At 36.0% G+C, this 17,347-nt stretch overlaps 2 protein-coding genes across 3 annotated transcripts; both read left to right on the top strand.

Annotated features, from left to right (window-relative positions):
- Positions 1–558: 558 nt before the first annotated feature.
- Positions 559–2,535, top strand: LOC109046679 (dynein axonemal light chain 4-like). 2 transcript variants are annotated; one of them, XM_019064456.2, is made up of 5 exons: positions 614–711; positions 968–1,007; positions 1,203–1,285; positions 1,722–1,805; positions 1,900–2,535. In XM_019064456.2, the coding sequence occupies exons 3-5, from the start codon at positions 1,214–1,216 to the stop codon at positions 2,062–2,064; spliced, it is 321 nt and encodes a 106-aa protein (XP_018920001.1). In that variant the 5' UTR covers positions 614–711; positions 968–1,007; positions 1,203–1,213; the 3' UTR covers positions 2,065–2,535. The 2 variants fall into 2 exon arrangements, with proteins under 2 accessions (XP_018920000.1, XP_018920001.1); XM_019064455.2 differs by lacking the exon at positions 968–1,007 and having other exon boundaries at positions 559–711; positions 1,900–2,533.
- A 3,200-nt stretch (positions 2,536–5,735) lies between these two features.
- Positions 5,736–15,110, top strand: fam20cl (family with sequence similarity 20 member C, like). Its single transcript, XM_019064450.2, has 11 exons — positions 5,736–5,877; positions 5,953–6,333; positions 6,689–6,864; positions 11,735–11,813; positions 12,491–12,583; positions 12,695–12,810; positions 12,901–13,081; positions 13,344–13,453; positions 13,848–13,929; positions 14,023–14,082; positions 14,159–15,110. Exons 2-11 carry the CDS (start codon positions 5,957–5,959, stop codon positions 14,412–14,414), a joined length of 1,530 nt encoding a protein of 509 aa, XP_018919995.1. The 5' UTR covers positions 5,736–5,877; positions 5,953–5,956; the 3' UTR covers positions 14,415–15,110.
- Positions 15,111–17,347: the final 2,237 nt, after the last annotated feature.

Here is a 17,347-nt window from a genome sequence, read left to right as displayed (position 1 = left end):
ATTCGCTTAAGAACTATTTTTGCTTGTAAATGGTGTTTGATCCGTGCATATTTCTCTCCTGATTCAGAAGAGATAACGTTTCACTGGAGAAAGCAACATTAATAGCCTAATAAGATGCCTATAGATATTTTAGCTGAAAGTAATAGTTCTGAAGTTAAAAATGTCTTGATGGATTTGTTTCTTACAATCATGCAGGCAGCTCACTTCACAAGACGTTAACTGATGGACAGGAGTCATACTTGTGGATTATTGTGATGTTTTTATCAGCTGTTTGGACTTTCATTCTGACGGCACCCATTCACTGATTTATTAGTAAGCAAGTAGGCTAATGTACAGTAATGCTAAATTACTCTAAATCTGTTCCGATTAAGAAACAAACTAATTAATAGGTGAGTTGATAATGTTTGTTAGTGATGGTTTGATTGAACTACTCGTTTTAAGCATACTTCTTAAATTTGCCTATTTCAATAATCTGTCCTCATAAATGAAGAAGACCCGAAAAAAATCTTGCTATTTGACCATAGATAGAAATGCACCTGACACTTGAACGACCGAATGAACGACACGCCCACGGACCAATCACGACAAGCGACGCGTTACGAAGGGCGGGGCTACGCACACAGCTGTCGCGCAGGAGTGGTTGCCATGGTGGACATGTCTCTCTAGCGATGTCGGTTTAAGCGCATTGAACGTCAGTTTTCTTTTATTACGGTAAATTTCGCTTTATACTTTCAAAGCTAGTTCATATGCAACGTTAAATACCTAGGTAGATCATATAATGCTAATGGAAATAAAAACGAGTGACCTAGCCATACAAATTAGCCTAGCAAGCTAGCAGTTTCCCTTATAAATTACTGTTCGTTTTCCAAAACAACGTTAATAATCGCTTCATAAGCATGCAGGACTATTATTAACTATTCAAAAATATGCTCAATTACGTTTATATGACATTTACTTCAACAAAAAGTGCTATGGTATTAGCATTGATGTTTGGACATCGAGTCAAGGTAACGTTAATGTAATTTTATTGAAACTTAAAATTGAAATGCCACTGTATTAAGTAACTTTGCTGTACTATGGTATATCAAAGTATCACGGTATTACTGATACCACAGTTTCAAAAACTATTAAAATAACAGCCATCTCAGATTTATTAGATATGAATTCTTATATCTTAAATATGTCCATTTATTCTCATCTAGAGCTGAACATCATGGCAGAGACAGTCGATGGCAAGAAGGACGAGGCAGACTACAAGAGACTACACAGCTTTCCTCTCATACGGGTAAAAACTGTTGCATGAATGGACTTCATCAATCTTATGAAAATTATAAACCGTATTGTAACAAGCAAAACAAAAAAGGGTGGAAAAGCACGTTTTCTTAGTGCTTTCCAGAACTCAAACAGTCGAGCATGGCATTGGAAACACCAAAAATCATTGGTTTGTTACATGAGCTTGTAAAAATGTACACCTTATTTCTTTGGAGAAAAAAGTGACTTGTCAGATGCAATAAAAGTTTTAATTTTGGGCCTGTCCGGCTGCCTTTAACCATGAAATATTGGTCAGAATGACTCGTAAACATCTCAGTCATAATATAAATTCCAATAATGCAAAGTTTCACAACTCGGTATGAGTCTAAAAGTTACAAAGCTTAAAGAAGAACATAAAAAACCGATGCGGGTCAGATTGACCCGAAACATACAGTGTATTTCCTCCACAGCACACAGATATGCCTGAGGAGATGCGGGTGGAGACCATGGAGCTCTGCGTTACGGCGTGTGAGAAGTTCGCCACTAATAACGAGGTTAGTTCTCATTGCCATCTAGGAGAAGCAGATGAGATGTTAATGAGGTCTCCTTTGTGATTGTTCATTCCTTTGGGTGGTTCTTTCTCAACAGAGCGCCGCCAAAATGATAAAGGAGTCTATGGATAAGAAGTTTGGGAGCTCTTGGCATGTGGTGATTGGTGAGGGCTTCGGTTTCGAAATTACACACGAAATGAAGAACCTGCTTTACATGTTCTTCGGTGGAGGCTTGGCGGTGTGTGTATGGAAGTGTTCCTAACACTAAACGACTGTCTGACAAACACTTTTTTTTTTTAATGTGCTTTCTGACTTTATATTCATCACTGAACAGAGTGCATCATTTCATACTGTTTATTTTGCGTTTTATGTTTTCTTCTCTCTTTTAACTGTTCTCTCAAAGCTGACAGGCCATCTGTTGGTTTTATTGTCCATCCCTGTCACTCTTTCTCCATCTGTCTCTTTTCTGTCTTCTATCTGTACATCCTCCGTTGCTTATGATAATTTCTATTCCTTTCATTTTTTTTCTGAAGGACAAAGTATTTTTATAAGACAAATCCTATTTTTTTAATTAATATGTGAATACATATGATCTGTTTTTAAAACTTCTGATATTTTATAGGAGTTGTACATTTTGCACAGCTGTGATGTGTATTTGTTTTATTATTAATAACGATTGTTATTGTCTTGTGTAATAAAACCTCATTAGAAATTAAACTCTTTTGTACCTGCTATACATCATTTGAAGTGATTTGAAGAAAAATTGATTTAAAAAACAGACATTTAACAGAACAGTGCATCCAATAATTTACTCATCCTCAGGTCAAAAAGATGTAGAGTTGGTTTCTTCATGGGAACAGTTTTGGAGAAATGTAGCATTGCATCACTTGCTCACCAGTGGATCCTCTGCAGTGAATGGGTGCCGTCAGAATGAGAGTCCAAACAGCTGATAAAAACACCACAATAATCCACAAGTAATCCTCCAGTCCATCAGTTAACATTTTGTGAAGTGCCCTATTTCGTAATACTGCTATCTTAAAAGGGATTCAAGTCATGTTCATCGATTGTTAGATGGCTGTGATGCATTTATCAGCTGTTTGGACTCTCGTTCTGAGAGCTGTCATTGGCGAAAAATGCCTTTATCCGTAGAATTTAATAGGTATGTATGAATTGAGAAAATATGTGTTTTTAAAAAGAAGGGATTCAATTGCTTTGAGTGTTTGAAGCACTTTTTATTTACTGATTATTGCCCAAGGGAGTGTAGACATCTGGCTCAGAGCATCTGTTTACTCGGACACACACTGACCTGCTGTCAGGTTACTGTGACCTCCATACCAACAGACACTCATTAACCTTTCTTTGCTCACCTTTTTCACTTTTAAATATTCATTGCAGCAAAAGGACTTGTTCTTCTGTGCCTTGCCTCTCACGTTATGCTTAATACGTAATACTTCTGTGGAACACAAAAAGATGGTTAGCAGGATAAACTGTAAATAACAATTTTAATATAAAATAATGGCAAATGCATGGTTTTGCAAGTAAAAACGAATAAATTACTGAATAATTTATGGTGAAAAGCAGCAAGTCATTGCATGATAGTTGTGATAATTAAAGATTGGTATATTAATTAAATACAGTTATCTAACATATGCAGTTATTATATATAAAATGTTTTAATGTTTTTCCATATTAACCACAGCTGCCGTTTTCTTTTTAACTGTAAATTTAAAAGTTGCAATTAAATGTATGTAGAGATCTTTTCTTCCGTATTGTGACGTACATCTGAGTTTTATGGGTTTTCTAAAAAAGAAAAAAACGTTGGGCGGAGACTTGGTTCTATGCATTAGTTGTTGATTGGATGTTCAGATATGGGTGTGGCCTGTGAGTTTTCAGGGGTGGAGTTTAAGCAGACTTACCAACGCTCATGAACAATATCTCATGAACAATTCGTACGTATTTTATGAGGTGGCTAATTCATACAAATTCGTATGACCTCACTCGTACAATTTGTGTGAGGGGTAGGTTCAGGGGTGGGGTTAGGTGTGGTCCTTTGTACGAATTCGTACGACTTGGCGACCTCATAAAACAAGTATACGTTGAAAAAAATATAAAAAAATACGTCATCAGTGGGAAGTCTTAGTGGTTGGGAAGTCCAGTTATGACATGTTGCTTAACCTGCATTTGTGAAATAGATTGTCCCCCACCTAATATATATATATATATATATATATATATATATATATATATATATATATACATATTTGTGAGCTTTAAATGCATTATGGAGAAACACATCTTTCTGCTTGACATATTATCAAACCTCAGTCAGTCTTTTGGTTTTCAAAAAAAGGGCTTTACGCAATCTCCCACACTCTAAACAACTTTGCTTTAATCGTTTGGCCTTTTGGCATCTGCCTTTTCATCAGCTTCATTTCAAAACTGTTACTTACTGTAGCAACCTGTACAGACATCATGTTTCGGGACTCACCATCCACTGTTACAGGACACTGAAGGATAACTAATTATCACGGATTCATACATATCTATCTATCATGACTGGAATAAAGTCATGGCATGCACTTCCCCTTCTGCTGTGTATCTGATCTCTGATTGCATGGCATTATGCAACATTAGCAAATGTTCAGATTTGATCACGAAGCACCACGCGGTGTGAGGTGTTCTCCGAGTTATTCATCTGCTGGTGTGTGGTGAATGTGGGCGCATGTTTGCACGAGAGATGCTCGTGCCAGTCTGTTTCTGGGTTGCCAATGCGAGGAGGTCCCCCATCAGATGTACAGGGTGAAATTATGAGACCCAAAAGGGCATTTTTGCACCTGTCTCTCCTGATTTGGAACTGTCTATACTTAAAACAGTTCTCTACATTACAGGTGAAATGATATTTATGTGAAAGCATCACATGAAAGAATTCCCACTTAGGTTTATTGGGGAAAAGAAGACAAGACTTAAATGAAATGCAACCTTTGTAATATAAAATAATTCCTTGTTGGCCCAACCATGTTTTTTGTTTTTTTTTTAATTATTATTATTATTATTATTTGTGGTAGCAGAACACCAAAATATTGAAAAAAAAAAAAATAAACATTCCTATTAAAGTGTCCAGAATGTAACCATTTTGTTCATGGAAAACCAAAATGTTAATGTAATACAAAATAAATATTAATAATTAAATATTAATATTTTTGTAATGTTTTTCTAACCTTTTTACAATAATAAATTCTTGTTAAAACATTTTTTGGATTAATATTAATAAATGATTTTCATTAATATTGCCATTGATATTGTTTTGCCAACATTATTATAATATTATTGCTGTTATTATTATTTCTGTCAGGAATGTAATGTTTTGTTTGTTTATAAAAATGTAAACCCAAACTGTTGAACTAAAGTAATGCAGAAATATATTGTGATTTTATAAAAATTTCAACATTTTATGGTTGTCTCTTCAGTATATTTTGATTAATATTAATTACATTATTTTCATTAATATTCATTATTTTCATTATCAATTCATTCATTGATTAATATTAGCATTGCCAACATTACAATACTAATAAAAATATTTAATTTTGTTTGAATTTTAGTTTTATATTGTTAACCCCCTACCCTCTGCAACCACAATAAGTTTTGTATTAAATGAATTATAAAAGATAAATCTTAATAAAATAAAAACATATATTAAAAAAAACATTTTCATATAAGCTTTCATGGCGAGACCCCCAATCATTTGGTTTCACCAGAAAAATGACTAATAAGCAATTGTCCTCTACATAGAATAAAAGTGAAAAAGTAGGCTCGGTTGCATGAGGGTAGAGGACAATTTGGTTTAAAAAAAAAAATAACAAATTGACCTGACTCTCCCATATTGGGAGATGTGCTGGACATTGCAGGGGGGAAAGTAAACATGCCCATTCAGATCAACCTAACCTGGCACCTCTCCTTTGTAATGTTTGAGAGAAAAAGGGAGTGCAAACAGGGAATAAAGGTCTAAAGGACAATCTGAGCTTCCTTTTAGTCCAGACAGACGGAGACAGCAACACCTTCAGCTGGAAGACAGGTATGTTTTGCTCTATATTCTTTAACATGGGTGACTGTAGAGTTGAACTTTATACTTTTTGCCATCTCATTTCAGTACAATGCGAGTATGTACACGTCGGCGTTCACGGACATTGCGCTTATGGCTGTTAATTGTCTTCCTGAGTCTGCATTTGCTCGTGGTTTCTCTTGTCCTGTCCATATACCACACTTCCTGCGAGCTCCACTCATACCCTGACATCCAGACCTCCGTCAGCTTCTCCGTTCAAAATACATCTGCTTCAACAAGCACAATGGCTGCTGCAGGAAGTGACACCCAGGAAATGGAAATGGATGGCACAGCAGATGATCTTGCCAAACTGGAGGCTCTGTTCTCCCACCCGCTGTATAATTTGCCCACTCCACCTCTGCCTGATGGTGATTGGCTGCTGAAAGTCCGAAAGAAGAAAAAAGAGGAAGAGCGTAGCGCACAGCAGTGGTGAGGATGTTATGATATCACTTTTTCGTTATTTTGGACTGCATGTGGATTTGTTCGATTTTCTAATATAATATCAAGGCTAAATATATAAATTAAATAAATGAATAAATATGTTTTTATTGATTATTTCTGACAAGTCATAGTGGTCTAACTGGTTCACGAATCAGTCTGAATCAAGAAAATCACAACCAAAAACATTCACTTTTGTGTGATTCTTCATCCTGGCCTCTAGGTTGTCAGTATTGAGTCCAAAACTGCTGCCATATTAGCCATCAAGACGAACAAAATTCCTTGTTGCTTCTTTAATTATGACTGCTGTACTGTAAGAAAACCCATGAGTGAATCCCAACCTTAGGCTTAGTGCTAATGAGGACGGCTATGATCCTATCCTCTGGAATGCTAGTGCTGAGACACATCCACCTTGGCTCCGGTTTCACCTTGGCATATCTCGCTGGCAGATGTATCAGCACAAAGACCCCAATCTGTCAGTGCTGACTCAGCAAATGGCATCCCTTCGCATCGTCAGTGCAGGTAGGTGACCTTAACTTGTGCAAAGCAAGGCCTTTATATGAGAAAGAGAGAGGGAGGGAGGAGGATGAAAAGAGCATAGAAGCCTGTTTCCATCTTAGAGTGAAAAATTAAACAGACAAACAGGTTAAAACACTCTAAAGTGTATATATAAAGGGATAGTCTATGCAGAAATCAAAATTCTGTCATCGTTTACTCATCCTCATGCAGTGGTGTCAAAAGTATTCACATTCATTACTTAAGTAGAAGTATAGATACTAGGGTTTAAAAAGACTTTTGTAGAAGTTGAAGTATCAACTCAAGCTTTTTACTCAAGTAAAAGTGTAAAAGTACTGGTTTCAAAACTACTTAAAGTATAAAAGTAAAAGTAATGTAAGGAAAAAAAAATGCCATTAAGAACAAAAGCTTAGGCCACGCCACAGGGGCCTATTGTGCACTACCCCACCTCCTCAAAAAAACATTTTTCTAAAGGCTACAGGCCATAATGACTATAATGTTATATTAAAATATTCATGTTGAAAAATTTGGGATGCACTAGATTACCTGTTTCAGCCGCATATATGCCCATTGAAAATGAACACACTTTAGTACAATGCAAATACATTAAAAAACTAGAGATATGATGACTAGTTGCCTATAAGTATTGTAATGGTGCAAAAAGTCAAACTTCAGAGGCATGTCATCAATAACCTTTAAGTGGAATGTATTTAATGTACATCCAAGCTTAGCTGCAGGAATCTGCGAGGGCAACGAACAAGAAAATTGGTGTACCCAGGGCAGGCTTAGTAACAATTACCCTTGTATGGTTGTCTATTTACAATAAACATTAGTGCTGTCAAAATGAATGATTAATCCAAGTGATTAATCAAAAAATAAAAATGAAAAATAAATCATAATCCTAATACCTTCTTGATCGATAGCTTCCTGTATTCGCTACATGGTTAGAGATTTGGACTTGTAACCAGAAGGTCACAGGTTCGAGTCTCGGTGCTGGCAGGAGTTGTAGGTGGGAGGGAGTGAATGAACAGCGCTCTCTTCCACCCTCAATACCCATGGCTGAAGTGTCCTTGAGCAAGGCACTGAACCCCCAGCTGCTCCCCGGGTGCTGGATATATAGCTGCCCACTGCTCCGGGTGTGTGTTCACGGTGTGTTCACTTCTCACTGCTGTGTGTGTGTGCACTTGGATGGGTTAAATGCAGAGCACCAATTCTGAGTATGGGTTACCATACTTGGCAAATGTCACGACTTTCACATTGTCAATCGCAAACGCTAATTTATTCAAACGTATAGTTACCGGACTACCTACAGTAGCTTAATTTGCGGAGGATGAAGAGAAAGCACCCATTTGATAAATGAGCCAGTAGTTGAGAAATAATTACTTTTAAGTAGGGTCCGGTGCCATTTCGATACTTTTAAAATGGTACCGGTGCCTAAAGGGTGCCTGAAACGATACTTAAAAAAAGAGCCACAAAAAAAAAAAACTGGATTAACAATAAAGAACATTACAAATATTTAAAATAAATCCATAGCTTTCACCTTGGATGCTCTCATTTGCCAAGTTGTGCTTCCCTTACTCTAAGGCTAATAAATGTATTTCACAATCTGGGTCATTATTTAATACAAAAGCACACATAATGTTTCTACTGTATCTCTGTCAATCACTCTGATATTTAGTTAAAATGAGTGGTGTCTGTCACTGTCTTTAAGCAGTTCTGCGAATGACTGTATGGTCATTTTTTATAAAGTAGCAACAATGTCGTTTGTAAAGTACAGTACTGTGCAAAAGTCTTAGGCACATTAGTATTTTCACCCCAAAAAGGGGTTTAAGCCATTTATTTATATATCTTTTGCTGTAGTGTGTCAGTAGGAAATATCAGTTTGCCATTCATTTTAATAATAATCTAGTGTGATTTTGAATGCACAAGCAGTCTGACAACGGCAAAATGAATGTTTGGAAATGTAAACTGATTTTCTACTGACACACTACAGCAAAATATATAAATAACTGTCCGAACACAATTCTTTGGGGTGAAAACACTAACGTGCCTAAGACTTTTACACAGTAGTGTATGTTTAAAGTACGTATGATTTAATTCAGTATATTTAAATAAGAACAATTGAAGTATGCGTTCGTTTATATGTGTTAAGGGCTAGATTGTCGCTGGAGGAGACAGCTGTGGTGTGATGAGCGGTGACAAGCGAAAACTTTACAGAAACCGACTGCTCCCTCGTGACCTTTTGTAAACTGTATTTATGACAAAGAACTGCACAGATACAGATATTCTAACAATCTATCGATAAACACACACCTTGTGTCCTCTGTTTCTGTTTAAGTGCGCTCGCGCTTCTCCACCGCCGTCTGTGGATTGAAGAGCGCGCTGAAAGACGGAGAGTAGACCGGTCTGCCGCCTTTTTCATATGAAATTTAAGGGGATTGACTCTGAGGCGTTGGCTATTTTGAGTTCGGTTTTTGGTGTTAGGTTTTATAGCCCCTATAAAAAAGCCTAGCGACGCCCAAGCTTCTTGTGTAGGCCTACATTTCGGAGACCCAGGACAAACATTTCAATCGATCGCTCAGGCATTCCATACCCCAACCCTACTTTTAAGAAATATATTTTTTGATATACGAACCCAACACTGGCTATGCCCTTACTGGAGTGTGATGTAATCTGTGTCATGTGCAGGTGCGATGGATCGCGTACAAACCAATAGGGTGTCGGAATGGTATATGTTTATACTTCTCATCCAACCACAATCAACTTCACTTCATCCGGATGGCGCGATTTATCTGGATAGGGTTTTTTTTTTTTTTTTTTTGGAATGATGACAAGCCGGAATGAAAACCGAAGTGAGTAACGAACCTATTTTTAAAATGTAAGGAGTAGAAAGTACAGATAATTGCGTGAAAATGTAAGGAGTAGAAGTAAAAAGTCGGCTGAAAAATAATTACTCAAGTAAAGTATAGATACCCAAAATTTCTACTTAAGTAATGTAACGAAGTATTTGTACTTCGTTACTTGACACCTCATGTCATTACAAACCTGGATGCTTTTATTTCTTTTTAGTGGAATACAAAATATGCTATTTTGAAGAATGTTATTAACCCAAAAATTTTTCTTCCTTTTGGCTTCTATTATATTTTTGGTTTATGCAATAGAAGTCAATCGTAACTGAAACCATTTGGTTGTCAGTAAACTTTAAAATATCTTCTTTTACATTCCACAGAAGAAAGTAAACCCCAAAGTATGCTTCACTTTTTGTGTGTATGCTAACGTGTGCATACATTGTGTGCAATGCGAATTTCGTCATCAGAATAGTATGCATACCAACCGATGAAACTAAAGAAACAAAATGACAACCGCAACAAAATAATGGAGACTGAAACAACAACAGATGGCAACATTGACAAGCACTATAGTGAGAGTTTTAAGAAATTTTGGCAACTTTAGTTTAAAAGAGTACAAAGAAATTTTTATGGGTTATAACTTCTGTAAGCGATTTTCATGTTATTTAAATTTTTTGGTGGACTTTCCTTTTAAAATAATTTTATTGATAAGAATAGAGTCTAGGTATTATTGACTTTTTGTGGACTAGATCTGCTGGGTATGATCAATTCTTTCTGCTGAATTACAGGGATTAGGATACATGGTTTAAGGTTAAAGGGGTCATCGGATGCCCATTTTCCACAAGTTGCTATGACTCTTTAGGGTCTTAATGAAAAGTCTATAACACACTTAGATTAAAATTTTTCAATGGTAGTGTAAAAACACTCTTTTTACCTTGTCAGCTCTGTTCATAGCAAGCCGTTTCCTTGCATGTTGCTTTAAATGCTAATGAGCTCTGCTGACCCTGCCCCTCTCTTCCGTGGGGTGACGAGCAGACTGTAAACTTTAGCTGCATTTAGTCATGAAACTTGCTAACTGATACATTATTAAGAAACGAGATTTGCAAAGATTAAAAAAAAAAACCCTATACTCACTTCATCTCTAGGTCAAGCTGGATCACTGGAATGGTTTGCGCAAACATAGACGCATTTAGGTAGATCGGGAATCGGCGCATTCCCTTCAAAAAACAAAGTAAGGTTGTTCCACTGCCTCTTTAGCGGCTCAGATGTGGGGAGTAAATGACGACTGCTATGTTCATTATTATATCCAACAACAAAATACCATAATCGCTTAATCTGAGACATTCTTGGCTTGTGGGATTTTAAAATAAAAAGAAATTAGATTTAGATTTAAAAAAACACTGGGTGGATTTTTATCATTATAGGGTGGATGTGTACACACACTTCCAACACACATTTATGTTCAAACAACATGTAAAGTGACTTTTGCATCCGATGACCCCTTTAAGCAAAAATAACCTCTGTAGTAGACAAGTGGTCCTGGGGAGGAGGAGGGGCTAAAGAAAATTCAGTAACATTTTACTTGAAGCCTTTATGTATAATGCATTACAAGGTATTCATAATGTATGTTGTAATGCATTATAAATTTTTATAAGTAATTATAATCTTAGTTAAAATGCATTATAATATTTGAAGGTTTGTTTGTTATGTGTTTTAATGCAGTATACATTCTAAAGGTGGATAAGTATTATAATGTGTTATAACTGTGGTTACAATTATTCATGAGATCATACAATGCATTATAAAGTGCATTACAAGGCATAATAAATGCATTAAAGCTACTTTTATAATATATTGCATATACAGGCTTTAAGTAAAGGGTTTCCAAAAATTCTCATGTTCGTGCAGGACCAGGTCAAGACGAGAATAAATGAGATAACATAGTGCTATGCATTTGTGAGAACTAAAGTCACAATTACCAGACATAAAATCACAATAACAAGTAAACTTTTTGTGGTGCTTTCCAGTGCAAAAATCAGGTGGGACGCAGCTGAAGTTGGTGATGTCATTTCCTAATTATGGACAGGCGCTCTTCAAACCCATGAAGTGAGACCCAAGCACCATGTGCCTCTTAGTACAACAAAGTGTTACATTTTTCAATTTGTGTACTGTATGTACAAGAGTATATACATCAAGTGACTGCTTGATAGAGACATTTTTTTATTTGCTTATTAGCATTATCATTCAGTGCTATAATAAGTAAGTTCTGGTTATAAACCACATTTTTTTTTAGATCTCTTTGCACTATGAACTAAAGGGTCATTCAGACAGAATGTATTTTTTGCACTCCACTGTACTACGATTGTATTTCTATGTAAACACTTGAGCTGCTAGACAGACATCTTTGTTGCATGGGTCTTTTGCAGCATCATGTGAATAACACTGTGTTCTAAAACACAGCCCTCAGGTAGGTTCATTTTTTAATAAAATGGCTACCAAGACCTTGCAATTTTTTGTGAGATGCAGTGTAATTAACTAATAAAGTATAACAAATAAATGCAAGATTTGGAGACGCATTTTTAAAGTAAATTTTTTTTCCACTTAAGACTGAGCGCGATGGTCAAACACTCGTAAATTCAGTGAAAAACAATGAAAATGTAGTGCCAGAATGGTTTTTACATTGTAAGGGAACAGTGAAGTGGCTCAAATATGTTAATGTAATTCAAGATCTGAATTTTGATGATTTTGTTTTAAATTATGATCAGAATTGTTTCGACTTAAAGACAGGAACGGCATGAGGAGACCAACGTGAATCTGTATTACTTTTCTGACTTTGAGAGGCACAATGCTGAGATCGCAGCCTTCCACCTGGACAGGTAAAAGCACAGACTGTATTTTACATATATAGCCATAAGATAAATCAGCTAATCAGTCTGAATTCAAATGAAATAAAAAATATTTGAAAACACTTTCTCTCTCACGATAAGGATACTGGGTTTCAGAAGGGTGCCTCCAGTGGTTGGGAGGCTTGTTAATGTAATAAAAGAGATCAAAGACATCACCACCGACCATAAACTGGTCACAACATTTTTCATGTCTCCAGGTTTGTTGCACTTGGCTCTTATCTTCCTCCATCACTTCCTCTCAAACAGAGAATTCTTGTACGTCACCATCTGTCTTTCTCTTTCTGCAGTGGGGAATGCATGTTTTTATGGCCAGTGTTCCTATTACTGCTCCACAGAGCATGCTATCTGTGGCCGTCCTCTCAAGATAGAGGGGTCTATGGCTGCTATGTTGCCAGACCAGAGTTTGGCACCACGTCGCTCATGGAGGAGTCCCTGGAGGCGGTCCTACAGCCGTAGCAAGCTGGCTCAGTGGGTGGAGAGTGTGTTATTTAAAAAGACAGTACACCCAAAATTACTCAACCTCGTGTAGTTCCAATCTTGACCTTTCTTCTGTTGAACACAAAAGAATATGTTTTGGAAAACTCTCTTGGTGTTTTCTGTCTATACACTGAAAGTCCTCAATCTGGACTTTCAAACTATTCTCATTTTGGGTTCTTCTTCATTGTTTTTGTACATATTTATTGAGTGTGATTCACAGTGGAGAATCCAGCGATGGTTATTTCTTTAACAGATGGGCGACAGACTCCAACTACTGTGACTCCATAAAAAAGACTCCTCCCTATGACCGAGGCACTCGATTGGTGGATCTGATCGACATGAGCATTCTGGACTTTCTAATGAGTGAGTCATGAATCAGTTCAGATGACTCAAGGGTGAACACTTACAAAAAAAAATTGAGGTTTTCTGATGTGTAACATAGAAATATTCTGTTTTTAGACTAAACTCAAGACATTCTTTAAAATAGCTTGGTAGCATGTTATTACCGAACTTACATTAATATGGTAATGATTTAATATGGTAGGCCTATACAGTATATCCAAGTGCCACAGTACTTACTCAAAACCCGAAAATGTGTACAAAAGAATAGCTTTTTGAAAGTCACTGGAGTCCAAATATCAACTTCAGACCTCATCAACTTCCACTGACCTGATGTAAATGATCAAAATACTCTTTATTTGTCTCTCTTTATTTTGAAATCTTTGTTTTCCTGATACTTTCCATCTACCCTCCTCAGGTAACATGGACAGGCACCACTATGAAACGTTTGAGAAGTTTGGCAATGACACATTTCTCATACACTTGGACAATGGAAGAGCGTGAGTATTCAAAATCGAGAGTCAAAGAGGCTTTCTGGTGATATTCTGGTTTGGCTCAGTTTGAACGAGCATGATGGCTCTTCTATGTTGTAGGTTTGGACGTCATTCTAAAGATGAACCATCTATATTGGCTCCTCTTGTGCAGTGCTGCAGGTAGAGTGAACATAACTAACAATTTAAGAGTGTTGTGTTTTTGATCTGCGTATTATTAACTCGTTCCTTTCTTTAGGGTCCGTCGTTCCACATTGCTTCGTTTACGCCTGCTATCTCTCCAGTCGTATCGGATGAGCGATGTCATGCGTGCATCTTTGTCCCAGGACCCCCTAACAGTGGTGGCCCCGCTCCTCACTGAACAACATCTTTCCGCTTTAGATCGTCGCCTAGAAACAGTCATTCAAACCATTCAGGACTGTCTACAGCAGCATCAACATCACAGTGATGTCATATATGACGACATCGCCGATTTAAGACAAAATTTAAGTTGAATTTTTTTAAATATATAAATTAGATTATAAAAGTGCTTCAATCTCAGTTGGCATAAAATATTTACATAAATACTAGATACGTTATCCAACTGTTATTCTCATTTATCTTAATTTTAAGTGTAAAGATTTGTTAACATCGAGAACATTGGCAAAACTTAAAATCACCTAAAACCTCCCTTTGAGGATGTCCTCATTTGTAAAACCGTGTGTTTTGCTATTTGTGAATATACAGCAGGACACAAGGGAGAGGAAGTGATCAGAGATGTATCAGAAGATGGGAGACAGATGGCATCAAATACAGCATTTTTGATTACATTATGCCATGTGATACTGTATATTGAAGCATTACCATGGTAAAGACCGCACATTACTATAAGTCATCCTTCATCTGAAAAATTCAGGTAGATTCAGTCACATGGCACAGTGAGGACATTTACTCTGTTCTAGCACAAAACTTTATGGCCATGTCATACCTTCATCCCACCTTTTGATAACACACTGGATAAATACTTTTACAAACATTACTGATTTTATGCGAAATATGCAAGTTAGGTAATGTAAGTGTATTTTCTAACATGACAATGATTGTCTGTATTACTGTAATTATTTCAGCAACAACAAACTTGAATCTTGCATTGTTTGCTCTTGAATAAACTGATTGTTAAAAGTACTGAATTAAAAGAAGATCATACTGTTGTGTTTTGGTGATTAATTCACATGTTCTCCATACATATCACAATGATCTTGTGTTTTGAAACAATGATTATGTGGACTGAAAATATGCGCAGCTACAATGAAATCGTGAGATCAGGTTTGAAAGAATGACTAAAGTTTTGTACTAAGAGTTTTGAAAACGTACACCTTACTTGTGAAAATAATACCAAACCAATTTTTAAAAAAAAATACATGCACTCAAATACAGCTGTGCCTCTAATTGGGCTGTTAATGCAATGGCTCATCAACCGTATTGTGACATATGTCAAATTCATCAATGAATTGAAGTCATTATTTGACGCCAAATTGACATTGACAACATTGGATTTTGGTTACACAACCTAAAAACAACTAATATCAACATCAGCTGTCATCGGTATTGCACATTAAATTAACATTGACCCAAATTTAACCAAATATTAATTTCTTATGACGTGTACTTGCTGGGTATTTTTTGTTAGTTAAGGTTTTTTTTGTAACTTGTTTATTTGAGATTTTGAGTTTTTGATTTTTTGGTTATGTGTGTTTTTGGCTGTGTGTTTTAATTTTTGACAATCAAGTGAATTATTTTGAAAGTTAAAGCATGGGCGTCAGACTCATTTCACTGATGCTACATCTACACATTTCAGGTAAGAATATTGTTTTAATGGATTGCAGCTTTGCTTAAAAATGTGATCAAAATTTCATCCAACACAGACTAAAGACATTTTAGACTTTAAGGAGAGTTGCCTCCCTGCCCTCATAGTGACTCACTTGTGGTTTTTCATCAATGCAAATATTTTGGATTCATTCATTCATTAATTTCAGGCTCTCTAACAATGAACCGCCTCTCTGTGACCTGTAAGAATATTTGTGTTCTGAGGGAAAACAACGTGCAGTTGAAGTGCTCTTATGACAGTAACAGCAACATTAAAACTGTGTTCTGGTTCAGTGAGAAACAAAGTACAAACTGGAGAAGAAACAACGAACGTGAAGATTTGACTTTAGACTCAGACTACTCAGGACGAGTGATACATCAGATCTCAAGCAGCTCTTCAACACTCACAATAATAGATTCTGGTCAGTTTAGATTTTTTCCTTTGTCAGGTTTTATTAATTTTCACACTAATTCAGTACTGCAGGTGAGGATGAATTCTGCATCTACAGGCCCCAGAGATCAGAGAGTAATACTGACCTGTGATTTGACATCCAGACCTTAAAATTACTACTGGAAAAGAAATGGACAATATTTAAAAGATATTAACTCCAATTCATCATGAAAATTCTGTGCAAATTTTGCATGTTATTTGTTTGTTTAAATGAAAGTGGCATTATAAAAGTGTGGACTAAAAGCACTTATTGTGCATTTTCACACACTGGCTGTCTTTGCACTTGACCACTAGTCTAACTTGGTATTTCCTGTGTTTGGACCAAGTGTTTAAATGGGTGTGAAGACCTTTTGAACTTGTGATTACACAATGGGTTGTAAAGTTTTTTATTTTGATTTTTTACGGAGCTTTATTTACACATTTTGATTTTAAATCAAAATGTGTTGATTTTAAACTCTGGAATAGCCTTCCTGATAATGTTCAGACACACTTTCTCTGTTTAAATCTAGATTAAAAACACACCTCTTTGGCCAAGCATTCAAATAATGTCTCATAATTTTGGACTGCAGTTATATCTGATCAAATGCGCATTATTATTCTTTAGCTTGGGTTAAACTAATTCATTTTACTTGGCTGGAACAGCAGCTACGCTAATTATGTCTCTATTTGTTTCTCGGTTTTGGTAACTAGGATTTACACAAGCTCCAGTCTGGATCCAGAACACCCGAGAAGAGATGATATAAGCAGAAAAAACACCTTGTGTTTTCTTATAACTTAAAATCAAGCAGGGCTGTGATCTGTTTAAACTAGTGCTGTCAAATGATTAATCGCGATTTTCATGCGTATTTTTTTTTTTTGTTTATATATTGTGAGTGATACAGTATATATTTTGAAAACATTTACATGTATTTACATGTATATATTTATATTCATATAATTTATATTATATATAAATATATTTAATATATAAACATAACATTTTTCTTAAATATATACATGCATGTGTTTCTGCTAAAAGTGTCTGTTTAGATTTTTATTTGAAATTACTTATAGAAAATAAATTATTAACAGAAAACAACAAAATATCTCATGTTTAATTTAAAGAGCTCATGTAACATAACCGCTCATATT

Source organism: Cyprinus carpio, chromosome B22 (genome assembly GCF_018340385.1).
Source record: "Cyprinus carpio isolate SPL01 chromosome B22, ASM1834038v1, whole genome shotgun sequence".
Classification (NCBI taxonomy): Eukaryota; Metazoa; Chordata; class Actinopteri; order Cypriniformes; family Cyprinidae; genus Cyprinus; species Cyprinus carpio.
This window is presented reverse-complemented; position numbering and strand designations above follow the sequence as displayed.